At 59.4% G+C, this 20,011-nt stretch overlaps 1 protein-coding gene across 1 annotated transcript; it reads left to right on the forward strand.

Annotated features, from left to right (window-relative positions):
* Positions 1 to 5,350: 5,350 nt before the first annotated feature.
* On the forward strand, positions 5,351 to 19,600 carry LOC137362448 (phosphatidylinositol 5-phosphate 4-kinase type-2 gamma-like). The gene is given in 10 exon segments (XM_068026836.1): positions 5,351 to 5,444; positions 5,934 to 5,997; positions 5,999 to 6,031; positions 10,660 to 10,809; positions 12,266 to 12,412; positions 15,261 to 15,299; positions 16,581 to 16,694; positions 17,270 to 17,501; positions 17,658 to 17,761; positions 18,323 to 19,600. Coding segments are annotated over 10 exon segments (1,029 nt in total). The 5' UTR covers positions 5,351 to 5,379; the 3' UTR covers positions 18,404 to 19,600.
* The last annotated feature ends 411 nt before the right edge of the window (positions 19,601 to 20,011 follow it).

The raw sequence follows: 20,011 nt of genomic DNA on the forward strand, positions 1-20,011 counted from the left end.
TGGGGAGTGGGGGGATGGGGAGGACGAGGGGATGGGGAGGACGAGGGGATGGGGAGTGGGGGGGATGGGGAGGACGAGGGGATGGGGAGGACGAGGGGATGGGGAGTGGGGGGGATGGGGAGGACGAGGGGATGGGGAGTCGAGGGGATGGGGAGTGGGGGGGATGGGGAGGACGAGGGGATGGGGAGTGGGGGGGATGGGGAGGACGAGGGGATGGGGAGGACGAGGGGATGGGGGAGGGTGGGGGGATGGGGAGGACGAGGGGATGGGGAGTGGGGGGGATGGGGAGGACGAGGGGATGGGGAGTGGGGGGGATGGGGAGGACGAGGGGATGGGGAGTGGGGGGGATGGGGAGGACGAGGGGATGGGGAGTGGGGGGGATGGGAGGACGAGGGGATGGGGAGGACGAGGGGATGGGGAGTGGGGGGGATGGGGAGGACGAGGGGATGGGGAGTGGGGGGGATGGGGAGGACGAGGGGATGGGGAGTGGGGGGGATGGGAGGACGGAGGGTGATGGGAGGAGGGGGATGAAGGGATGGAAGTAGGGAGATGGGGAGTGGGGGGGATGGGGAGGACGAGGGGATGGGGAGTGGGGGGGATGGGGAGGACGAGGGGGATGGGGAGTGGGGGGGATGGGGAGTGGGGGGGATGGGGAGGACGAGGGGATGGGGAGTGGGGGGGATGGGGAGGACGAGGGGATGGGGAGTGGGGGGGATGGGGAGGACGAGGGGATGGGGAGTGGGGGGGATGGGGAGGACGAGGGGATGGGGAGTGGGGGGGATGGGGAGGACGAGGGGATGGGGAGTGGGGGGGATGGGGAGGACGAGGGGATGGGGAGTGGGGGGGATGGGGAGGACGAGGGATGGGGAGTGGGGGGGATGGGGAGGACGAGGGGATGGGGAGTGGGGGGGATGGGGAGGACGAGGGGATGGGGAGTGGGGGGGATGGGGAGGACGAGGGGATGGGGAGTGGGGGGGATGGGGAGGACGAGGGGATGGGGAGTGGGGGGGATGGGGAGGACGAGGGGATGGGGAGTGGGGGGGGATGGGGAGGACGAGGGGATGGGGAGTGGGGGGGATGGGGAGGACGAGGGGATGGGGAGTGGGGGGGATGGGGAGGACGAGGGGATGGGGAGGACGGGGGGGATGGGGAGGACGGGGGGATGGGAGGACGGGGGATGGGGAGGACGGGGGGATGGGGAGGACGAGGGGATGGGGGGACGAGGGGAGGGGGGGACGAGGGGAGGGGGGGCTGAGGGGGTGGGGGGGATGGGGTGGGGGGGGGACGAGGGAGTGGGGAGGGGGGGCCGAGGGGGTGGGGGGATGGGGACGGGGGGATGAGGAGGGGGGGACGAGGGGGTGGGTGGGATGGGGAGGGGGAGACGAGGGGATGGGGACAAGGGGGTGGGGTGGGATGGGGAGGGGGGAGACGAGGGGATGGGGACAGGGGGATGGGGAGGGGGGATGAGGGGGGGATGGGGAGTGGGGGGGATGGGGACGAGGGGATGGGGGGACGAGGGGACGAGGGGATGGGGAGTGGGGGGGATGGGGAGGGAGGACGATGGGAGTGGGGGGGATGGGGTGGGGGGACGAGGGGAGTGGGGGGGGATGGGGAGGACGAGGGGATGGGGAGTGGAGGGGATGGGGAGGACGAGGGGATGGGGAGTGGAGGGGATGGGGAGGACGAGGGGATGGGGAGTGGGGGGGTTGGGGAGGACGAGGGGATGGGGAGTGGGGGGGATGGGGAGGACGAGGGGATGGGGACGGGGGGACGAGGGGGTGGGGGGGATGGTGACGGGGGGATGGGACGAGGGGATGGGGAGTGGGGACGGGGGGACGAGGGGGTGGGGGGGATGGGGAGGGGGGGACGAGGGGGTGGGGGGGATGGGGGAGGGGGGGACGAGGGGACGGGGGGATGGGGAGGGGGGGGACGAGGGGACGGGGGGATGGGGAGGGGGGGACGAGGGGACGGGGGGATGGGGAGGGGGGGGACGAGGGGACGGGGGGATGGGGAGGGGGGGGACGAGGGGGTGGGGGGGGGATGGGGACGGGGGGATGGGGAGGGGGGGACGAGGGGGTGGGTGGGATGGGGAGGGGGAGACGAGGGGACGGGGGGATGGGAGGGGGGGACGAGGGGGTTATGGGGACAGGGGGATGGGGGGGATGGGGAGTGGGGGGATAAGGGGGGGAGTGGGGGGACGAGGGGATGGGGACGGGGGGACGAGGGGGACGAGGGGATGGGGGAGTGGGGGGGGATGGGGAGGGAGGACGAGGGGAGTGGGGGGGGATGGGGTCGGGGGACGAGAGGAGTGGGGGGGATGGGGAGGGGGGACGAGGGGAGTGGGGGGATGGGGTGGGGGGGATGAGGGGAGTGGGGACGAGGGGATGGGGAGTGGGGGATGGGGAGGGGGGACGAGGGGATGGGGAGTGGGGGGATGGGGAGGGGGGACGAGGGGAGTGGGGGGGATGGGGAGGAGGGACGAGGGGATGGGGAGTGGGGTGGGGATGTGGGAGTGGGGGAGGGGAGGGATGTGGGGGTGGGGGAGGGGAGGGATGTGGGGGGAATGGGGAGGATGAGGAGGGGGGATGGGGACAGGGGGATTGAGGGGGATGGGGTGGGGGACGACGACGAGGGGACCGAGGGGAGGGGGGGATGCGGAGGAGGGGATGGGCGGGAGGGGATGGGGTGGAGGGGGGAACGAGGGGATGGGCTGGGGTTGGGGAGGGAGGACGAGATGGGGGAAAGGGGGGGATGGGGAGGACGAGGGGATGGGGAGTGGGGGGGATGGGGAGGACGAGGGGATGGGGAGTGGGGGGGATGGGGAGTGGGGGACGAGGGGATGGGGAGTGGGGGACGAGGAGGTGGGGGGACGAGGAGGTGGGGGGATGGGGAGTGGGGGGGATGGGGAGTGGGGGGGATGGGGAGTGGGGGGGATGGGGGGCCGGGGGGGATCGGGAGGACGAGGGGATGGGGAGTGGGGGGGATGGGGAGTGGGGGACGAGGGGATGGGGGAGTGGGGGATGGGGAGTGGGGGACGGGGGGATGGGGGGGGGGGGACGAGGGGGTGGGGGGGATGGGGATGGGATGGGGACGAGGGGGGTGGGGGGGATGGGGATGGGTTGGGGACGGGATGGGGACGGGGGGATGGGGAGGGGGGGGACAAGGGGGTGGGTGGGAGGGGGAGACGAGGGGACGGGGGGGATGGGGAGGGGGGGGACGAGGGGTGATGGGGACAGGGGATGGGGAGGGGGGGACGGGGTGATGGGGACAGGGTGATGGGGACAGGGGGATGGGGAGTGGGGATGGGGAGTGGGGGGATGAGGGGGGGGACGGGGGGATGGGGAGTGGGGGGATGAGGGGGGGGACGGGGGGATGGGGAGTGGGGGGACAAGGGGATGGGGACGGGGGGACGAGGGGATGGGGAGTGGGGGGGATGGGGAGGGGGGACGAGGGGATGGGGAGGGGGGAGGGGGTGTGGGGATGTGGGAGTGGGGGAGGGGAGGGATGTGGGGGTGGGGGAGGGGAGGGATGTGGGGAGGATGAGGAGGGGGGATGGGGACAGGGGGATTGAGGGGGATGGGGTGGGGGACGACGACGAGGGGACCGAGGGGAGGCGGGGATGCGGAGGAGGGGATGGGCGGGAGGGGATGGGGTGGAGGGGGGAACGAGGGGATGGGCTGGGGTTGGGGAGGGGGGACGAGAGGGGGGGATGGGGGGACGAGGGGACGAGGGGATGGGGAGTGGGGGGGATGGGGAGGGAGGACGATGGGAAGTGGGGGGGGATGGGGTGGGGGGGACGAGGGGAGTGGGGGGGATGGGGAGGACGAGGGGATGGGGAGGACGAGGGGATGGGGAGTGGAGGGGATGGGGAGGACGAGGGGATGGGGAGTGGAGGGGATGGGGAGGACGAGGGGATGGGGAGTGGGGGGGTTGGGGAGGACGAGGGGATGGGGAGTGGGGGGGATGGGGAGGACGAGGGGATGGGGACGGGGGACGAGGGGGGTGGGGGGGATGGTGACGGGGGGATGGGACGAGGGGATGGGGAGTGGGGGACGGGGGGACGAGGGGGTGGGGGGGATGGGGAGGGGGGGATGGGGAGGGGGGGACGAGGGGATGGGGAGTGGGGGGGATGGGGAGGGGGGGACGAGGTGATGGGGTGGGGGGATGGGGAGGGGGGCGAGGAGATGGGGAGGGGGGGCGAGGGGATGGGGAGTTGGGGGGGAAGGGGGAGGATGGGGTGAGCAGGACGAGGGGATGGGGAGTGGGGGGGAAGGGGGGGATGGGGAGTGGGGGGAAAGGGGAGGATGGGGTGAGGGGGATGAGGGGATGGGGAGTGGGGGGGAAGGGGGAGGATGGGGGTGAGGGGGACGAGGGGATGGGGTGGGGGGTAAGGGGGGGAATGGGGACGGGGTGTGGGGGATGGGGTGGGGGGTAAGGGAGGAATGGGGGTGTGGGGATGGGGTGGGGGGAATGGTGACGAGGGGACGGGGTGTGGGGGACGAGGGGATGGCGGGGACGACGAGGGGATGGGGTGGGGGGAAGTGGGAGGATGGGGGGGGATGGGGTGGGGGGGAAGTGGGAGGATGGGGGGGGATGGGGTGGGGGGAAGGGGAGGATGGGGGGGGGATGGGGTGGGGGGAAGTGGGAGGATGGGGGGGGATGGGGTGGGGGGGAAGTGGGAGGATGGGGGGGGATGGGGTGGGGGGGGAAGTGGGAGGATGGGGGGGGATGGGGTGGGGGGGAAGTGGGAGGATGGGGTGGGATGGGGTGGGGGGGAAGTGGGAGGATGGGGTGGGGGGGATGGGGGGGGATGGGGTGGGGAGGATGGGGGGGGATGGGGTGGGGGGGAAGTGGGAGGATGGGGCCTGGAGGTGGTGTTGGCTGAGGGATGGGGGGTGCGGGTGGTGGGGGCGACGTTCGTGGAAGGGGGAAGATGGTGGGAGGGTTGAGGCCTGGCAATGGTTAGGTAGGTGGGGTTTGTGAGGGGGGTGGGGAGAGGGGAAAAGATCCCACAGCCCTCTGGGGGCAGGGAAGGGGAAAAGAGCAGGGTTGTTCTTTTATTCTTTCCTGGGAAGCGGGCGTCGCCGGCTAGGCCAGCATTTGATGTCCGTCCCTAATTGCCCCCTTGCCAATGAGTTGCAGTTGAGAGTCAGTCACATCGCCGTGGGTCTGGAGTCAGACGCAGGCCAGACCGGGTAAGGGCGGCAGGTCTCCTTCCCTAAAGGACATGAGTGAACAGGTGTGGGTCTTTACGACAGTCGATGATAGTTTCACGGTCACCAAACTGGCTCTGTGATACGACCGCTATGCCACTGACTGCAACCTCCCTTACTCGCTCTCTGGCAGATCAATGAACTCAACCACGTCCCGGTGCCTGTGATGCTCCTCCCCGACGACTTTAAAGCTAACAGCAAGATCAAAGTCAACAATCACCTCTTCAATAAGTGAGTACAGCGGGGGGGGCTATCGGTTATGGTTTCCCCCCTCCTACCAACACTTGATAGAACAGGATGGTTCCATCCAGCCTGTCTTGGACTACGCTGGCAGACGGTGCGCCACGTGAAAGCCGTGTGTGCCGATCAGAAAACCCGGGGCCAGATTTGTCCATCTTGTACCCACCTTGGTTCCTTAACCCTATACCAGCCCCCCCAAAAATCTATCAATTCCGAGTCTCCACGACCTTTTAGGGGAGAGCATTGCAGGTCCCCTCTGTGTGTTGCAGTGCTCCCCGATGTCACCCACCAAACAGCTGAACTCTTACATTTTTTCTCATAATTCACGTTTCACCCTCTAAACGCTCCCCTGGCTGTCAAACAACTGTCCGCAGGTGGTGTGCTGGGGAAAGAACCGGCATGAGTTATTTAGCGAAGGGAGGCGGGTCTCAGAGCATCAGCCGCGCCTCACTACTGTGCGTCTCTTTTCGGTTTTTGCAGGGAGAATCTACCGAGTCACTTCAAGTTCAAGGAGTACTGCCCTCAAGTGTTCAGGAACCTGCGGGGAGCGGTTCGGCGTGGATGACCAGGATTATCTGGTGCGTGCACCCCCGACGCTTACACCCCACCCCCCCCCCCCCCCCCCCCCCCCCGACGCTCACGCCGTCCGTCCATTCAGTCAGTCAAATCGCGCAACACACAGGAGCTGGCCCGCATAAGCCCCTCGCGATTGCGTTTCGAACGTTCCTCTGCAGTTTGCGGTGGCTTCCAGGTCTTCATGAAAATGCGTTCGGGGGGTGGGGGGGGGGGAAAGAAATAAATTCTCTTTTTTTTCCCCCCTCTCGTTCGGATGGTGGTCAAACGACGACGCCCATTACCATAAGCATCGAGTCCGCTGCAAGAGCGAAGAACAAAGAAAATTACAGCGCAGGAACAGCCCTTCGGCCCTCCAAGCCTGCGCCGATCCAGATCCTCTATCTAAACATGTCGCCTATTTTCTAAGGGTCTGTATCTCTTTGCTTCCTGCCCATTCATGTATCTGTCTAGATACATCTTAAAAGACGCTATCGTGCCCGCGTCTACCACCTCCGCTGGCAACGCGTTCCAGGCACCCACCACCCTCTGCGTAAAGAACTTTCCACGCATATCCCCCCTAAACTTTTCCCCTCTCACTTTGAACTCGTGTCCTCTAGTAATTGAATCCCCCACTCTGGGGGAAAAAGCTTCTTGCTATCCACCCTGTCTATACCGCTCATGATTTTGTACACCTCAATCAGGTCCCCCCTCAACCTCCGTCTTTCTAATGAAAATAATCCTAATCTACTCAACCTCTCTCCATAGCTAGCGCCCTCCATACCAGGCAACATCCTGGTGAACCTCCTCTGCACCCTCTCCAAAGCATCCACATCCTTTTGGTAATGTGACGACCAGAACTGCACGCAGTATTCCAAATGTGGCCGAACCAAAGTCTTATACAACTGTAACATGACCTGCCAACCCTTGTACTCAATACCCTGTCCGATGAAGGAAAGCATGCTGTATGCCTTCTTGACCACTCTATTGACCTGCGTTAAAACAAAAAGGTAAGTTTATATAAGTTGTAAACTCACTTACCCAGCTGCCACCTCGCTCTCCCTGTCACCGCTGCAAAAAAGACTTAAATCATTACGTTGACTTTGTCGACCGCGCATACCGGGCGTGTCGCGCCTGCGCCAACTGCACGCGCCGGGGATTGTGTATATGTATGTTAAAAATCGTGCACGTGTGCGATTTGACTTGGTGCTTCCGTCTCCCTTTTGTAACGTTTTCCATTGTGAATGGCTGTTGGTCGCTCTGTCTTCGCCTCTGAGTTGGTTGGCCGTGGGGTCGGACCCCACTCCAGGAACTTCAGCCCCCTAATCTAGATCGAAGCTCCCAGTGCCATTACTGTGGCAGCACTGCGCCGTCCGAGGGGGCAGTGCTGAGGGGGCGCCGCACCGTCGGAGAGGGCAGTGCTGAGGGGGCGCCGCACCGTCGGAGGGGGCAGTGCTGAGGGGGCGCCGCACTGTCGGAGGGGCAGTGCTGAGGGGGCGCCGCACCGTCGGAGGGGGCAGTGCTGAGGGGGCGCCGCACCGTCGGAGGGGGCAGTGCTGAGGGGGCACCGCACCGTCGGAGGGGGCAGTGCTGAGGGGGCGCCGCACCGTCGGAGGGGGCAGTGCTGAGGGGGCGCCGCACCGTCGGAGGGGGCAGTGCTGAGGGGGCGCCGCACCGTCGGAGGGGGCAGTGCTGAGGGGGCGCCGCACCATCGGAGGGGGCAGTGCTGAGGGGGCGCCGCACCGTCGGAGGGGGCAGTGCTGAGGGGGCGCCGCGCTGTCGGAGGTGCCGCCCTTTAGATGAGACGTTTAACCGAGGCCCAGTTTCCTCCCATAAAGGATCCCAGGGCATTATTTTGAAGAGGGGGGCAGTTAAGTTCTCCCCAGTGTCCTGCGGCCGGTATTTATAGCTCAGCCAACGTCGCCGAAAAAAAAATTACCCGGTCACTATCACATTACTGTTTGCGGAAGCAAATTGGCTGCTGCGTTTTCTACGTTACAACAGTGACCGTACTCTGAAAGAGCATTTCCTTGGCTGTAAAATGCCCTGGGGCACCTTGAGGTCATGAAAGGTGCAGGATAAATGCAAGTCTGTCTTTTTGAATCTACCTCATCTATGAACCAAACCCTTCCCAGTCACCTCTCCGAGCTATTTCCTTTGTTTGGTCATTTAAAAAAAAATCATGTTAGAATGAGGAAAGAACCTGTCTGCCTCTCTTCTTAGTTGTCTCATTCTCCCGTCCATCTCCAGGTCTCACGAGTTAGAGAATGGTACCGTGCTAACGCAGGTGTAAACACTATTGTTGACCTAGTCCAATGACTGGGAAAGCACTGTAGTCACTGCTGCAACGTAGGGAATACGGGAGACAAATTGCACACAGCGTGATCCCACACAACAATGTGATGAACGCTCAGATCACCTGCCTTAGTGATGCTGGTTGAGGATTAAATATTGGCTCCCGGACGCCGGGGAGAACTTCCCACCCTCCCCCGCCACTGCTGTTCTTAGAGATGAGTGACTGTGGGATCTTTAACGTGGGGCCCCTGGTTTCAACGTCTCATCTGGGGGACAGCGCGGTGCTCCCTCGGATACTGCCTTCCGATGGCGCGGTGCTTCCTCATCGTAGCCCCTCCGACAGCCCGGCGTCGCCTCAGTACCATCGGCAGGGAGTGTCAGCCTGGATTTCTTTGTGCTGACGTCGCGAGAGTGGGGCTCGAACAAACAAGCCAGAAGCAAAAGTGACATGACAGAAACCATTTTCACGCAGCAAGTGGGTTAAGGTCTGGAATGCACTGCCTGAGAACGTGGGTGAAGGCAAGTTCAATTGAAGCATTCAAAAGGGAATTAGGCTGTTATGTGAAAAGGAAGAATGTGCAGGGTGACTGGGAAAGGCAGGGGAACGGAACTGAGTGAATTGCTCTTTCAGTGAGCCGGTGCAGACACGATGGGCCGAATGGACTCCCTCTGCACCTTCTGATTCAGGCAGGTTTGCCACGGTATGGCACAGAGCAAGACAGAAAGTCGCAGAGAGATAAAAAGATTCTTTCTTTCCGCACTCTAATAAAATTTAATTGTGAAAGCAAACAAAACTTCTTTGAGCAAAACAGGAGAGGAAGGAAGAGAATGAGTGGAGAGGGAGCTTTACTCTGTATCTCACCCCATTTGTTCTTTTTTTCTCCAGGCCCCTTTTATATATTTCATGTCGAGGGGGCCTTTATTCCTCAGGCCCCCTTGATATACATATTTTTTAAAATAACTTTATTAAAATCAGATAAATAAACAAACAAAATACACAAATTAAAATGCCATTCTCGGCGTCGACAATGCACTCCAGTCCCTGCGGTGCCCACCGGTCGCGGAAGGCCTCAAGCGTACCGGCGGACACCGCAAGCTCCTTCTCCAGGGACACCCGGGCGCGAACGTAACCGCGGAAGAGGGGCAGGCGATCGGAGAGGACGGACCCCCCCCCCCCCTCGACAGCCCGCAGCCTGGACCTGTGAATTGTTACCTTGGCCAGGCCCAGGAGCAGACCGATGAGGAGATCCTCCTCCCGGCCCAAGCCCCTCCGCACCGGGTGCCCAAAGATCAGGAGATGGGACTGAAGTGCAGCCTGAACTTGAGGAGCAGCCCCTTCAGATACTCAAAGAGGGGCTGCAACCTCGTACACTCCATAAATACATGGAACACGGACTCGTCCAGGCCGCAGAAAGTACAGGCGGCCTGGGAGTCCGTGCACCTACTTAAAAGTCTATTGCACGGGACCGCTCTGTGCAACACCCTCCACCCCAGGTCCCCGAGGTAAAGGGGGAAGACTCCCGCGTAGAGAGACCTCCATCGGGGTTTCCCCGTCGCCGCCAGATGGCAACGCGGACCGCCAGGGCGTGTCCGGCTGGCTGACGAGGGCGGGGAAGTGGAGAGTGTGCTGGAGCAGCCCGTACAGGAAACCCCTCCGCGCCGATTGGAATGGCACGGAGGGCATTTCTGAGAGGTGGCTCGGGTTGTGCGGGACCGGCTCCCGAGGAGGGTTTCGGGGCCTAGGTCCGATGAGCTGTTCCGGCCGAGCTGACCCCCGAGCCCCCTCGCCACCCGCAGTGAGAGGCTTCCCGGGGGGCTTCGGCTACTCCTCCGCCCGTTGGTCCGTCCCCGGAGTATCTAACCCTGTTTTTTTTTTCTCAATCACGGAGGAGCCAATCCCCGTGCTGTACCTGCCCTGGGAGTGTTTGATGGGGACAGTGTAGAGGGAGCTTTACTCTGTATCTAACCCCCGTACTGTACCTGTCCTGGGAGTGTTTGATGGGGACAGTGTAGAGGGAGCTTTACTCTGTATCTAACCCCCGTACTGTACTTGTCCTGGGAGTGTTTGATGGGGACAGTGTAGAGCGAGCTTTACTCTGTATCTAACCCCCCGTACTGTACCTGTCCTGGGAGTGTTTGATGGGGGACAGTGTAGAGGGAGCTTTACTGTGTATCTAACCCCCCGTACTGTACCTGTCCTGGGAGTGTTTGATGGGGGACAGTGTAGAGGGAGCTTTACTCTGTATCTAACCCCCCCGTACTGTACCTGTCCTGGGGAGTGTTTGATGAGGTCAATGTTTGCGCGTGCCCTCCTTTATTTGAAGAATGCACCAACATATCGACTTGGTTTGTTCTGCAGGCTTCTCTGACCCAAAGTGCCCCATGTGGTGAGTGCGAGGACCGCCATGCTGTGCTCTTCCTCTGTAGCTATGACAGGAAGTATGTGATTAAGCAGATCTCCAGCGAAGTTGTGGCAGACATGCACAGTTTCCTTTCAGACTACCACCAGGTGAGCACCCCCCTCTTCCTAAGTGAAGGGGCAGTCCAGGAGTCATCAGTGCCAACAGCAAGTGGCTTATAAATACAAGGGTTAGTCACTAATAAATCCAGTCGGGGAATTCAGGAGAAACGTCTTCACCCGGAGAGCGGTGAGAATGTGGGGACTCGCTACCACACGGATGCATTTAAGGGGGGCGAAGCTGGATAAACACACGAGGGAGAAAGGTATAGAAGGCTCTGGTGATGGGGAGTGGAGTGGGTGGGTGGGAGGAGGCTCGTGCGGAGCAGAAACACTGGCACGGGGCAGACGGGCCCAATGGCCTGTTTCTGCGCTGTAAAGTCCTGCACAACACAGCCTTCCTGAATGCAGCTGGGATCTGACCAAGGCGTTGCAGGCCGGGAATATAAACAGCAAGTGCCGGAAATACTCGAGGTCAGGCAGCATCTCTCTGTGTGCCCCTCCCCTCCCCTCCCTCCACTGATGCTGCCTGGCACGCTGATTGCTTCCAGCATTTCCAACGTTTAGATTTCCAGCGTCCACCATACTTTGCCTCTCTGCGGACCCAGCTTGTCCCAGGATCGGGGCAGCTGTCTCTCGGGTGCGATGCAGTCCACAGTGTGGGTGGGGGGGAAGTCAAAGGCGGGAGTGGGAACGGAAACTATGATGGGCCGCGTTTGTAAGCAGTGTGGACGGAAGCGTGGAATTACAACGCGACATGGGACGGATTACGTGAAGGGGCAAAACTGTGGCAAGTGGGTTTCAGTGTCGGCAAATGTGAGGTCCTCCACTTTGGAGAGAAAGGGTACTTTCTAAATGGTGAATTTACATCCGGGGGAACAGAACAGGAGGGGCTGGGAGTTGTTCTTCAGCTGTACATAGCCCCCGATTAGACCACACCTGGACTTAAAGTGAGCAAGTTCTGGGCCCCACACCTTAGGAAGGGAGCACTGGCCTCAGAGGGGAGTGCAGCACAGATTCACCGGAACGTTACCCGGACTCCAAGGGTTAAATTACGAGGAGGGGGGTTAAAGCTATGGTTGTATCCCCTAGAATTTAGAAGGTTAAGAGGTGATTGGTCGAGGTCTAAAAGACATTATGGGGAGCAGCTAGGGCAGATGGATAGAGATTGGGAGAATCTCGGACTAAGGGATGTAGGCTAAAAATTAGAGCCAGACCTTTCAGGAGTGAAATTAGGAAAGACGTCGACACGCAGAGGGTGGTACTTGTGGGGAACCCCGTCCCCCAGAAAGCAGTAATTAATTTTTAAATCGGAGAGCGATGGGTATTTTGATAGACGAGTGTGTAAAGGGATATGAAGCCAAGGCGGGTGGATAGAGTTGAGATACAGATCAGCCATGATCTGATTGAGTGACAGAACAGGCTTGAGGGGCTGAATGGCCTCCTCCTGCTCCCTATTGCATTCATCTTTGTTTATTTTGTTCCCCTCCCACCCCTCTCTCCGCAGCACGTTGTAAACTGCCACGGCAACATCGTCCTACCGCAGTTCCTGGCTATGTACCGTCTCACTGTTGATGGTGAGGATACCTACATACTCGTAATGCGCAATGTCTTCAGCCACAAGCTCACCGTTCACAGGAAGTACGACTTAAAGGTAAATGGTGAAGTTATTTGCCTCCCCTTTTGCCACTGCTCCTCATGAGAGTACAAGAACACAAGAAATAGGAGCAGGAGTAGACGATGCAGCCCCGTGAGCCTGCTCCGCCATTCAGTAAGGTCCTCGGCCGGTTCAGTCTTTCCTGATAGCGGAACTGAGGGGTTCAAACCGTCATCCTCGTGAAACTTCTTTTTTGCAACCTTCTCCAGTACCTCTATACATCTTTTTATAATGAGACCAGAACTGTGCACAGTGCTCCAAGTGTGGGTCTAACCGAGGTGTATGGAGACCGGAACGGTGCACAGTGCTCCAAGTGTGGGTCGAACCGAGGGATATGGAGACTGGAACTGTGCACAGTGCTCCAAGTATGGTCTAACTGAGGGATATGGAGACCGGAACTGTGCACAGTGCTCCAAGTGTGGGTCTAACCGAGGGATATGGAGACCGGAACTGTGCGCAGTGCTCCAAGTGTGGTCTAACCGAGGGATATGGAGACCGGAACTGTGCACAGTGCTCCAAGTGTGGTCTAACTGAGGGACATGGAGAGTGGAACTGTGCACAGTGTTCCAAGTGTGGTCTAACCGAGGTGTATGGAGACCGGAACGGTGCACAGTGCTCCAAGTGTGGGTCTAACCGAGGGATATGGAGACTGGAACTGTGCACAGTGCTCCAAGTGTGGTCTAACCGAGGGATATGGAGACTGGAACTGTGCACAGTGCTCCAAGTGTGGGTCGAACCGAGGGATATGGAGACTGGAACTGTGCACAGTGCTCCAAGTATGGTCTAACTGAGGGATATGGAGACCGGAACTGTGCACAGTGCTCCAAGTGTGGGTCTAACCGAGGGATATGGAGACCGGAACTGTGCGCAGTGCTCCGAGTGTGGTCTAACCGAGGGATATGGAGACTGGAACTGTGCACGGTCCTCCGAGTGTGGTCTAACCGAGGGATATGGAGACTGGAACTGTGCACAGTGCTCCAAGTGTGGTCTAACTGAGGGACATGGAGACTGGAACTGTGCACAGTGCTCCAAGTGTGGGTCCAACTGAGGGATATGGAGACCGGAACTGTGCACAGTGCTCCAAGTGTGGTCTAACCGAGGGATATGGAGACCGGAACTGTGCACAGTGCTCCAAGTGTGGTCTAACCGAGGGACATGGAGACCGGAACTGTGCACAGTGCTCCAAGTGTGGTCTAACTGAGGGACATGGAGAGTGGAACTGTGCACAGTGCTCCAAGTGTGGTCTAACCGAGGGATATGGAGACTGGAACTGTGCACAGTGTTCCAAGTGTGGTCTAACCGAGGGATATGGAGACTGGAACTGTGCACAGTCCTCCAAGTGGGGTCTAACTGAGGGATATGGAGACTGGAACTGTGCACAGTGCTCCAAGTGTGGGTCTAACCGAGGGATACGGAGACCGGAACTGTGCACAGTGCTCCAAGTGTGGGTCTAACCGAGGGATATGGAGACTGGAACTGTGCACAGTGTTCCAAGTGTGGTCTAACCGAGGGATATGGAGACTGGAACTGTGCACAGTGCTCCAAGTGGGGTCTAACTGAGGGATATGGAGACTGGAACTGTGCACAGTGCTCCAAGTGTGGTCTAACTGAGGGATATGGAGACTGGAACTGTGCACAGTGTTCCAAGTGTGGTCTAACCGAGGGATATGGAGACTGGAACTGTGCACAGTGCTCCAAGTATGGTCTAACTGAGGGATATGGAGACCGGAACTGTGCACAGTGCTCCAAGTGTGGGTCTAACCGAGGGATATGGAGACCGGAACTGTGCGCAGTGCTCCGAGTGTGGTCTAACCGAGGGATATGGAGACTGGAACTGTGCACGGTCCTCCGAGTGTGGTCTAACCGAGGGATATGGAGACTGGAACTGTGCACAGTGCTCCAAGTGTGGTCTAACTGAGGGACATGGAGACTGGAACTGTGCACAGTGCTCCAAGTGTGGGTCCAACTGAGGGATATGGAGACCGGAACTGTGCACAGTGTTCCAAGTGTGGTCTAACCGAGGGATATGGAGACTGGAACTGTGCACAGTCCTCCAAGTGGGGTCTAACTGAGGGATATGGAGACTGGAACTGTGCACAGTGCTCCAAGTGTGGGTCTAACCGAGGGATACGGAGACCGGAACTGTGCACAGTGCTCCAAGTGTGGGTCTAACCGAGGGATATGGAGACTGGAACTGTGCACAGTGTTCCAAGTGTGGTCTAACCGAGGGATATGGAGACTGGAACTGTGCACAGTGCTCCAAGTGGGGTCTAACTGAGGGATATGGAGACTGGAACTGTGCACAGTGCTCCAAGTGTGGTCTAACTGAGGGATATGGAGACTGGAACTGTGCACAGTGTTCCAAGTGTGGTCTAACCGAGGGATATGGAGACTGGAACTGTGCACAGTGCTCCAAGTGTGGGTCTAACTGAGGGACATGGAGACTGGAACTGTGCACAGTGCTCCAAGTGTGGGTCTAACCGAGGGATATGGAGACTGGAACTGTGCACAGTGCTCCAAGTGTGGGTCTAACTGAGGGACATGGAGACTGGAACTGTGCACAGTGCTCCAAGTGTGGGTCTAACCGAGGGATATGGAGACTGGAACTGTGCACAGTGCTCCAAGTGTGGGTCTAACCGAGGGTTATGGAGACTGGAACTGTGCACAGTGCTCCAAGTGTGGTCTAACCAAGGGATATGGAGACTGGAACTGTGCACAGTGCTCCAAGTGGGGTCTAACTGAGGTTCCTGAGGGATTAACTCACTCAGTCTTCTCACCGACTGTGGAGACTGCCTCCAAATTAGTGGCCTGGAGAGTGACGACCGTCCTCCTCTTGTTTTTACAGGGATCTCTGGTTTCACGCGAAGCAAGCGACAAAGAAAAGGTAAAAATAAAATTAGCGAACCATCTCCTTTGACGACGAAATGCTTTGAATTTGCACAGCGCCCGCCGCACTGGGAGTTTCCCTGCTCCTCGCCGGATGTTGCATTTCCCCCACGGGGCTCCAGCTGGCTCTACTTGGGTTGCTTTTGATAAAGGAATGAATGGGTGTCCCTATATGAGTGTCACGGGTTCGAGGCCCCCACTACAGAGACACAAGCCCCAAAGTCCAGGCCAACCAGCCTTGCTGGTGCAGAGAGAGTGCCGCGCTGTCGGAGGGTCAGTGCTGAGAGAGTGCCGCGCTGTCGGAGGGTCAGTGTTGAGGGAGCGCCGCGCTGTCGGAGGGTCAGTGCCGAGGGAGCGCCGCGCTGTCGGAGGGTCAGTGCCGAGGGAGCGCCGCGCTGTCGGAGGGTCAGTGCCGAGGGAGCGCCGCACTGTCGGAGGGTCAGTGCCGAGGGAGCGCCGCACTGTCGGAGGGTCAGTGCCGAGGGAGCGCCGCACTGTCGGAGGGTCAGTGGTGAGGGAGCGCCGCACTGTCGGAGGGTCAGTGTTGAGGGAGCGCCGCACTGTCGGAGGGTCAGTGTTGAGGGAGCGCCGCACTGTCGGAGGGTCAGTGTTGAGGGAGCGCCGCACTGTCGGAGGGTCAGTGTTGAGGGAGCGCCGCGCTGTCGGAGGGTCAGTGCTGAGGGAGCGCCGCGCTGTCGGAGGGTCAGTGCTGAGGGAGCGCCGCGCTGTCGGAGGGTCAGTGCTGAGGGAGCGCCGCACTGTCGGAGGGTCAGTGCTGAGAGAGCGCCGCGCTGTCGGAGGGTCAGTACTGAGGGAGCGCCGCGCTGTCGGAGGGTCAGTACTGAGGGAGCGCCGCGCTGTCGGAGGGTCAGTGCCGAGGGAGTGCCGCACTGTTGGAGCAGCCGTCTTCTGGTTGAGATGCGAAGCCGAGCCCTCGTCTGCTCCTCGTGCTTGGATTCCGACGGCCGTTATTTCGAAGTGAAACAGTGAGGGGCTTCTGCCAAGCGTCCCTGGGCCAATATATATCCCTCAAGCAACATCAGTAATACAAATTATCCCGTCACCATCGTATTGCTGTTTGTGGGAGCTTGCTGGCCGCTGATTGGGCCGCCGTGTGGGATCTTGCTGGGCGCAGCCCGGCCACCGTGTTTCCCTCCATTAAAACGGCGGCTCTTAAAGGAAAAGTACTTTGTGTGAAGTAGATTGGGACGCCCCGAGATGGTGGAAGGGGTGCTGGAGGAAATGCGAGCTTTCCTGATGCTTGCTTTGGTCCCCGCAGGTGAAGGAATTGCCCACCTTGAAGGACATAGACTTCCTGAACGTGAGTCAGAAGGTTTACGTGAACGAGGAGCAGCAGAAAATGTTCATGGAGAAGCTGAGGAGAGATGTCGAGGTGAGCTGTATGGAGTCTGTCCTTTTCTCCCCCTTCCTGCACCTTGCCTTAAGCTGGAGGCTGTGCTAAACCTGACCTATCGCTCCAGTTATTACTGACACAGCAGAAACCAAAACCTGTATTTATATACCGTGCCTTCAATGTGGTAAGGGAGGGAAATCACAGAGCTTCAGGGAGCGATGAGGAGCGATTGGACAGGCTGGGGTAGTTTTCCTTGGAACAGAGAAGGCTGAGGGGAGGTTTAATTCGAATTAGAAGGGAGTTGAGTAATTTTTCACGTAGAGCGTGATGGGGATCTGGAACTCACAGCCTGAACGGGCGGTCGAGGCAGAAAACCTCGGCGTATTCTGAGAGAATTAAAAAAAAAAAGACGACTTGGATGTGCGCCGGAGGTGTCGTAACCTGCAGGGCGACAGACCGAGAGCTGGGGTGTCGGGATTAGGCTGGCTCGCCCTTTCCCTTGGGGCCTAGCACGCACGCGATGGGCGGAAGGGCCTCGCTCGGGCCCGGCGCGGTTCTGCGCGCACCCCCTGCTCCCCACCCGAAACAGAGTTTGTTTTGTTCCGTCTCGCTAGTTCCTCACGCACCTGAAGATTATGGACTACAGCCTGCTGCTGGGGATCCACGATGTGGGGGAGGAGCAGATCAGCGTGGGCGACGCCGAGGGGACGAACGGCGCCACCAGCAGCTTGCTGACCCCCTTCTACGGGCAGTCTCTGGAGGCGCAGGGCGGCCACCTGCGTAAGGCGTCCAGCCACGGAGAGTACGATCCTTTCACAGACGTGTACGCTATCAGGAGCTCGGACGGTAAGCATGCTGCCCGCACCCCCCACCCCGGGGCCAGCGGTAATCAGCGTGGTCAAAACACAGATTGTCTGGTCTTTTAATCAAATATACCTCTGCGACAGCGCGGTTTCCCCAGCCGCCTCGCTCCCTAACCATCTCTCTCACTCTCTCCTCCAGCTGCTCCACGAAAGGAGGTATACTTCATGGGGCTGATCGACATTCTCACTCAGTACGACACAAAGAAAAAGGCTGCTCACGCGGCCAAGACCGTTAAACACGGGGTGAGTTCATTTAATTCACGAGGGCGGGCCGCGCAGGCTGGGCTCATATTCCCTCGCGCGTTGGAGATTGAGGCGATGATCCGATCGAGGGGTTTAAGATGATTAAAGGGTTCGGTAGGGTCGATAGAGAGAAACTGTTTCCTCTGGTGTGAGGCGGGGGGGGGGGGGGAGGGGAGGGGGGAGTCCGGAACAAGAGGGGGGGGAGAAGAACCTGAAAATTAGAGCCAGGGCCCGTGCAGGGGAGGTTGTCAGAGGGAGGTTTTAAAGAGCATCTTAAAGGAGGAGAGAGAGAGACGGGGAGGTTTAGGGAGGGAGTTCCAGAGCTCGGGGCCCCAGGCAGCTGAAGGCATGGTTGCCGGGGGGGGTGGGGGGGGGTAGTAGCTGGAGGCCGGATTTGGAGGAGCGCAGAGATCTCGGAGGGTCGTAGGGGGCAGGAGGAGGTTACAGAGATAGGGGAGCGGTGGGGGGGGGGGGGGTGGGGTGGGGTGGGGTCTCTCGTCTGCCAGTGACCTCTGCCCCTCCCTCCCTCACGTGTTGAACTTTTCCCGTCTCTGTTTCCAGGCCGGGGCGGAGATCTCGACGGTGAACCCGGAGCAGTACGCCAAGCGATTCATGGACTTTATCACCAACATCTTCGCATAGCTGCCGGAGCAGGGGGCCGGGGTGCTGCTGCTGAACTCCCCGCTAACGGCCGGCGAGATGGAACACCGCAGTGTCTGGGGAGCTCGGTTCCCCCTCCCCCCCCCCCCCTTCTCTCTCTCTCTTCCCCCCCCCCCCCCCATCTTCCCTCCCTCCTGCCCCTCCAACCCCACTCTCTCTCTCTCTGTGTCCCCTCTCCCCCGCCCCACATCTCCTCCCTCCCTGTCGCACTCCTCCCTGTCGCACTGTTTCCTCCACGAGCAATGCCTCAGGCTAACTCCCTCTCACTTCTCTAATAAGTATATCTCATGTGTTTGATTGCAATGCAATGCACTTTCTCCGGTCACCCGCAATTATTTTTAGATAATTTCCTTTTTTTTTTAAACAGAAAGGAGGAACTCCAGTCGTTTCTTGCTGGGCCCTGCTTGCGTAACATCTGCCGGGCCCCTGTCTCACCTAAAACAGCCCCCCGCGAGCAGTAGCAGAGGGGACAGCAGCGGAACAATATACTGTGTGTTACACGATGTTACGCAGAACACTCCTGTCCTTTATAATCGCGGGACTTGATAGCTGTTTTTAATTGAATAATTTTTACTTCAGCTGACTTTATTTGATTTTGCTTTCTTTTTTTAAAAAAAAAAGTGGAGGTTTGCGTCGCGCGACGTTAACTCTCCCGACAGCGATGTCCCAGGCAGAGTTTTAAAACCTCATTGGTGCTCTCCTTTCTCCCTCCCCATCTCCTTCAGTACCCACCATTATCTCCCATTAGTCGCACACTGGTTGACTTTCTGAGTTTTTTAAAAAATCGTATATTCTAGATTAGAAGGGTTAGTTTAAGTAGTCACTGCCTGCAGGCGATACCTGAGAGTTAACAGGGAGTTTGATCTTGACTGGGGCGTGGGAGGTTCGGGGGGGTGGGGGTGGGGTGGTCCCAAAGGGACAGAGGCAAAGGACCCCACACAAATCCTCCTGTTTCAAACTCCCGAAGTCAACTCCCGAATATCTACTGAAACCTTTGCAAAAGCAATCGGTGCCTTCTTCTCAATGAAACAGTCTGTAAGAAACATAATGGTCCACATTCCAATGTGCATTTATATATATATATGTATATATATATATATAAAAATATTATATCTAACTTGTACTGCAAATATTTTGTACCTTTTTTTTGCAGTTCAATAAACTCTGTTCTGATTCTCAGTGCTCCGTGTGGAGGGGGAAAGCACTCGCTTTCCACAATCAGTGGAAACATAATTATTCTCCGGTCTTGGAAATTACGGAGCAGGCACCAACGCAAGCTTCATGCCACTACGTTTGTATGTTTAATACAATATAAGAGCACCGTGCCCCTATTCTGGGCACCACACTTTAGGGAGGATGTCGAGGCCTCGGAGAGTGGGGGTGCGGAGGAGATTGACCAGAATGGAACCAGGGGGACGAGGGACTTCAGTTAATGCGGAGAGACTGGGAGAAGCTGGGATTGTTCTTCCTCGGAGCACAGAAGGTTAAGGGGGGAGATTTAATCGAGGCGTTCAGAATCAGGAGGGGAGTTTGGATAGAGTAGAGAGAGAGAAACTGTTTCCAGTGGCGGGAGGGTCGGTAACCAGAGGA

This window comes from Heterodontus francisci, unplaced genomic scaffold, assembly GCF_036365525.1.
Source record: "Heterodontus francisci isolate sHetFra1 unplaced genomic scaffold, sHetFra1.hap1 HAP1_SCAFFOLD_2072, whole genome shotgun sequence".
NCBI lineage: Eukaryota > Metazoa > Chordata > Chondrichthyes > Heterodontiformes > Heterodontidae > Heterodontus > Heterodontus francisci.